General features: G+C 38.3%; 1 protein-coding gene across 1 annotated transcript in view; it reads right to left on the bottom strand.

Annotated features, from left to right (window-relative positions):
* Ndc80 (NDC80 kinetochore complex component) overlaps positions 1-6,747 on the bottom strand; it is a 32,528-nt gene that overhangs the window by 22,847 nt on the left and 2,934 nt on the right. The window contains exons 3-6 of the mRNA XM_021217997.1: positions 5,020-5,097; positions 2,234-2,357; positions 1,969-2,141; positions 63-165 (exon numbers count right to left, since the gene is read on the bottom strand). Of these exons, the coding sequence (XP_021073656.1) occupies positions 63-165; positions 1,969-2,141; positions 2,234-2,357; positions 5,020-5,097 (478 nt within the window). The remainder of the gene's footprint in view (positions 1-62; positions 166-1,968; positions 2,142-2,233; positions 2,358-5,019; positions 5,098-6,747) is intronic.

Below are 6,747 nucleotides of genomic sequence, written 5' to 3' on the forward strand. Positions count from 1 at the left end.
AGGAAAAGAACAGAACAAACCCCAAATGTCTAAAGGTAACATAAGAACCATCGGCTAAATACCTTGATGCAGTCTATGAGCCACACCAAGGCAGCCACGATGTGAGGCCACGTGTGAGGGGCTCCCACTGTATACATGGAGCTCTTGGACAGTGTGAAGGGATACCTATGAGAAACCAGAGGGAAAAAAGGTGCCATCACATTAGGAAGCATACCAGCTACACTAGAAGTTACATTTTAAAGCTGCACATACACTGGCGCAGTCCTAGCTTGTAGTGAAGGTATTTCAGTCTCTTCTGGTGAGTTTACTCTTCCAATTTTGTGAATTTATTCAATTCCACAGATTACTTTGTACTTATAATTCCTTACATTGCAGTGTTTAACAACCCAAAATAGAAAACATCTCCTTAAATACTCTTATATTCTTACATTCAGTGTACTTCTATTACACATCTGTGATTATCTGTCAGTAAATCTAGTTTCCTCCCTGGTATTTCTTCTTCCTTCTTCGTTTTTAGAGATGGTTTCACTCTATAGTCCATAGTCTTCCTTCCTCAGTTTCCCCAAGTGTTGGGATCACAGGAGTATGGTGCTATATTTGGTCTGTGCTTAGACTCTGTGTGTGTGTGTGTGTGTGTGTGTGTGTGTGTGTATAAAATGCTTTAAACTTTATCTCTGTGCTGCTTAGTTTTGTCAATAGGACATAAACTAGAGTTATTTGGATAGATGGAATGTCAATAAAGGAACTGCCTCTGTTAGGGTGGGCCGTGGGCATGTCTGTGGAGCACCTTCTTAACTGATGACTGATGGGAGAGGGCTTAGTCCACTGTGGACCATACTGCTCTTGGGCAGGTGGTGCTGGGTTGTAGGAAAATGCAAACTGAACAAGCCTCAGAGAAGAAGCCAGTAAGTACTTTCCCTCCATGGCTCCCGGTTGAGTTACTGCTCTCACTGTACTCAGTGATCGATGTGACAGGAATATGTGAACCACAGAAACCCAGTTTGTTTTGTGTTTTACCCAAGTATCAGAAAACCAAATTAAGATGGTGTCACCATTTTCACCATCTTACTACAAACTGTGGTAACCAGCCTGCCCCTTATTCATGTTTTTTTGAGACAGGATCTCACCGGGAAGCTTTGGCTAGCCTAATATTCACCATGAAGACCAGGGTAGCCTCGAACTCAAGAGATCTACTTGCCTCGGCTCTCAGTGTGCTGGGATTAAAGTCTTGCATGACCATACCAGGCTATACTTCATATTCCTCATTGTTTGAGCCTTATGATCTATTTCACAAATTTCTGTAATATTGCACTGATATGGTCTGAATGTTTATTCTGCAGAATTCATGTTGAGAACTGAGTCTCCAGTTATATATTAAAGATACTGAGATGAGACCTTTGGGAGGTGACTGTCACAGTCCACATGAATGAATCCAATTCTGTATTAATGGGCTAATAAAGGAGTGACCTTGTTAGAAATACCATCTCTTTGATACATTTGTTCTTTCTTGCCATATAGTACCTTTTAGCATGTCACAACCCACCAAGAAAGCCCTTCCTTATTAGAGGCTGGGTAGATGCTGAACCCATGTTTTGGGGCTTCCTGTCCATCACTGCCAAGAGTTAAGCCACTCACTCATGTGTTTCAAGCCCACAGATTTTTATGTATCAAGTAGATTAATATCTATATGTATCTTACAATATATATTACATTAATGTATATGTACTTATACACTTGTAATTTTGTGAATATCCATGTTTTGGCTGCATGCATGTATAACATATGTGTGTGGAGGCCAGAAGATGAATCGTTATATAGGACTGTGAGCCACCAGGTGACCCCTTTTCCTTTCTCTTCAATTTATTCTACAAATACTGCTCATCTTAAAACTAATCCAAACTATTCACAAGTCTTCAGTTGTTTCTTCTCTGTGACTTGGTAAGGTCTCTAGACTAATGGAAAACATACCCAAGATCTTTAAAAATTCTTGGGACCTCTTCTTCACATTTTGTATCAGGAAGTTCGTATGACGGGCACAGAAAGCCAAAAAGAAAGGCGAAGATCTTTAGGAAGTCTTTAGTAGATGGGGCTTGCAGAGACTTCATGGATACACTATATACATAACCGTTTTCTGTAAGAAACTACAAACATCTTTATGAAGCATTGAAAGTTTTGGACTAGAAAAAATATTGGCTATAAACACTCAATTCAGACAATTTAAATTATTGAATACCTCATAGAGTTGTCGAATACACTGCTGAATGAATGTTTTGTCATTAAGTGGTCTTGGGTCCTTGATTTTTTCAGAACTGGAAAACATACCAAGTTGACTATTCCTGGATCCATATCCGCTAGTCCTAGAAGCATATTTTAAAAAGTGTATATTATTTCAAGGCTATACATAACATACACATGAGGTCACAGGAGTTTGTTTTAGGCATAGGTGGAAACAAAATGTGCTCTGGGACTGGGGACACAGCTCAGTTATTAGCACACACAGTGCTCAATCCCCAGCACTACAAATGTCAAAGCAAACCAAACTAAATTTCTTTGTGCCACCACCACTCATTATCCTTGAAGGTATCCTTGAAGGTATGCTTTCAGTGCACGGGTCTTCTTCGAAGTCTGTTCAATGACCTAAGCACCCCCATATCTATTGACCCATTACTTCTATTGCTCCCTTACTTCTACTCCCTTGCCACTATTCTAGTGAAAAAATTTGTCCAGGAGTATTAAGAGTTAACATATGCAAAGAACTTAAAACATCTGGCTTTTGTGAAAACTCAGGAAATATTAGATTCTGTAAATATCTATCTCTATCCATCAATCCTTAGAGCTGCTCTAAAAAGAGAAACTGCAATTATCTCCCTTAAAAAAAAAAGGTTATATTTAATCTGTGTGCAGTGTGTCTGCAAAAGCGTGTGTAACACATGTGTGAGTCTGCGTGTGAGACAGAGAGACAGAGACAGAGAAAGAGATATGGAGGACAGAGGACAACCTGTAGGAGGAGGGTCTCTTCTCCTACTGTCCGGAGCCATAATGGGACAAGCTAACAACTAGCAGGTGATCATCCTGAAGTGGCCTGCCTCGGATTATTATATAATCTGCGACAGGTGAGCCCGCATTAAGCAAGGCTGTGAGGGACTCATTTTAGGAAAGATTCCTGCTGTTAATATGCTTTTCCTGTTATTATTAAACATATATAATAATCACTAAGTAGTAACACACCCCTTTGAAGCAGATCTATGCAGATCCATGAAGATGTACTGTCTTGTAGTGATGCTATATAGACAAATAGATGACTTAAGTCTTAGTGATGATCCTATAAGAATTCCTACAATTATATCTGTGACTATTAAACTTTTTTATAATGGGACTGCTACTAGGTCCTTTTCTTTTCTATTTTTTCTTTTTTTTTTTTTTTTTTTTTTAAGATTTATTTTTTATCATATCTAAGAACACTGTAGCTGTCTTTAGAAGAGGGTGTCAGATCTCATTATGGATGGTTGTGAGCCACCATGTGGTTGCTGGGATTTGAACTACAGGACCTTCGGAAGAGCAGTCGGTGTTCTTAACTACTGAGCCATCTCTCCAGCCCGGTCCTTTTCTGATAAGGAGAACTCAGTCTCCCAAGTGTCATCAGTTAATTGCTCTTAGATGGGAACCAGACTTTCTCCTACACAGAGCACATTTCAAGAGGTTGTAAAACAATTAACCAAAGGTCATTAAAAGGCAACTATTGTAGGTGCTAGGACAGAAGATAAAATACTGACCGGGTTTATCTACCCAAAACTTCACTAATAAGTTAGTTAATGGTTTTAAACCTTCAGTGAACCTGTGGAGCTCGGACAGATGATGGATGTTTAGCCAGATAATTACTCTTAATGGATATGCTTGTAAACATTTGCCATTGTAAACTTCTATTTCAATTTATGATTTGATTTTTTTTGTGTGTGAACTTGTGATAAACTTTGTAACATGTGATCATGTATTCTGAAAGATGTAGAAGTACTGAGGACAAAGAGAAGCACGAGAATCCTCATTAGAACGAAGATCAATAGAGGAGACCTTTTTGCCTTTCCCCACTTAGGATCTTTCTGCTTTTCCCCTTAGATAGCTTTCATAGGAAACTTTTTACAACTTGGTAATAAACTCTAATCACTTATCTAAGTGTCTTCTCTTCCTGCGACTTCCAACTAGCAGGCTGAAAAGTTCAGTTCCTGCTGAGATAAAACAAGGGCTGCATTGCTTAATCCTCTGCTGTTAGGCTAAAGGTGTTAATCGCCTAAGCCAGCAGTCTTTTACCCTCAGAAAGAGCAAGAAAGTTTTTAGGACTTTTTAGAAGTGATCATCAGCATTTCAGTATAATTACAGAGCTAGAAAGCCCGAGACCCTCAGACTTTAAAGCCATCACCAGAGTCCTCCTCTGTGAACCCACTGCTACCCTGGCCCCGGGCTGGGAGGCATCCTACCCGGTGGGACTGGGAGTTGAATGCAGATTCCTAGACCTGGAGTTGAGTAACTTTACCTGCTGAGCCATCTTGCTGGCCCAGAAAGGTTTTTAAACATTAAAAGCATTTTATTTTTGTAACCATATGAGATTATAATGATTTAGAGTTGAGTTTATATGACATTTTCTGAGTTTAATTTCTAATATAATCAATAGTGGAAGACATAGACCATATAACAAAAGCTCCCTGAAGTCACTATTAGCCTTCATAGTGTGAAAGAGTCGAAACTCAAATGTTGAAATAGAAGATGGCTTTTCTTTATCCATCGGATTCTGAGAACTAGGTACAGAACACAGTAGACTTGACGATCACCTTATAATCACAGAATCTTTTCACCGCTAGCATCATGTAAAGCAGACACTACCTAGAAGTTTAAGCAACACAGGAAAGCTGGATCATAGCTCCTACTTGAAAGCCCTTTACAACCCATCATTATTACTGAGCTCTAAGTGAATGAAGGAATGTTTGTAAGAATCTACTCATTAAATATAATTAAAAACCTCATTACCTTTTCCCAAATATTGAGACTTTTCTTTCAGATGTCGGTTTCTGTGTACTCAGCTTTCCAAAGGTTGATCTTTCTTTGCTTTAAAGAAACATTGAAAACAACTCTTTAAAACAAATGCAAAAATACCAGTTTAAGTAATTTTTGAAATATGTTTGAGTTAATACCTCTTTCCCACTATCCCACTACCCACAACAATTTTGAAAAATCATAGAAGTTTTTGGTAGCTGTTATCATTGGGATGAGCTGCAAGATAGTATAATTTTAAAATGTTAAAAATTTTAATCTATGTTTTTTTTTTAACTTGAAATTTATTTATGTGGTGCTGAAGAGACGGCTCAGCAGTTAAGAACACTAATTGCGGGCTGGTGAGATGGCTCAGCAGGTAAGAGCACCCGACTGCTCTTCTGAAGGTCCTGAGTTCAAATCCCAGCGACCACATGGTGGCTCACAACCATCCATACTGAGATCGGGCGCCCTCTTCTGGAGTGTCTGAAGACAGCTACAGTGTACTTACATATAATAAATAAATAAATCTTAAAAAAAAAAAAAGAACACTAATTGCTCTTTCAGAGGTCCTGAGTTCAATTCCCAGCAACCACATGGTTGCTCACAACCATCTGTAATGGGAAAGGATTCCCTCTTCTGGTGTGTCTGAGGACACTGACAGTGTACCACATACATAAAATAAATTAATCTAAAAAAACAAAACAAAACGCAAAAACAAAAAACAAAAACCCTGATTAAAGTACATTGTGTACACACACACACACACACACACATCTATATACTTTATGAATAAAAATATAAGTAGTACTTAATTACTGGTTGACAGCTTTGTTTGAATTTCTTTCTTTTAAAGTTTACTTTTTAAAATTTTGAGATAGGGTCTTAGTCTGTATTCCAGGATGTCCTAGGACTCAGTATGTAGTTTGAGTTAGCCTCAGACTCAAAACTTTTCTTTCAGCACGGAACTAGGTATAGCCATTTAAGCCATTATTTTCTAAACTATAAGAAAAATGACAATGGTAACATTTTTGCTTTTAAGTACAATTCAATGCACAAAATCTTTTTTGGTATAAGCAATTGTCATGGTTTTAAAAAAAAAAAAAGTGCTTCAAGTATCCAGAAAGAAAAATATGTAAATAGTTCACATTTCTAAAAGTAGTGGAGCCTCACTAGGCACCGGTGGTGGCGCACGCCTTTAATCTCAGCACTTGGGGAGGCAGAGGCAGGCAAATTTCTGAGTTCGAGGCCAGCCTGCTCTACAAAGTGAATTCTAGGACAGCCAGAGAAACCCTGTCTCAAAAAAACAAACCAAACAAACAAAAAAAGTAGTGGTGCCTCATACTATATCAATACAAGTGATTTACGAATGGCTAATTAAGTAGCTAGCATATATGTAGACTTTAGAGTTAAGATGTTAGAGATAGCCTTCTGTTAACTGGAAGAGCAATCTCACAGTGAAAAACTGATGCTTACCAGAAGAAATTCGTTGGTTGGTTGTTCTGTGAACTATACAAGCTGAGGGAACTTACTATATTGCTACACTGGCCTTAAACTCACATTGAGCCATCATCATCATCTTCTTTTTTAAAAAAGATTTATTTATTATATGTAAGTATACTGTAGCTATCTTCAGACACCCCAGAAGAGGGCATCAGATCTCATTACAAATGGTTGTGANTCACCATGTGGTTGCTGGGAATTGAACTCAGGACCTTCGGAAGA

This window comes from Mus pahari, chromosome 18 (assembly GCF_900095145.1).
Source record: "Mus pahari chromosome 18, PAHARI_EIJ_v1.1, whole genome shotgun sequence".
NCBI lineage: Eukaryota > Metazoa > Chordata > Mammalia > Rodentia > Muridae > Mus > Mus pahari.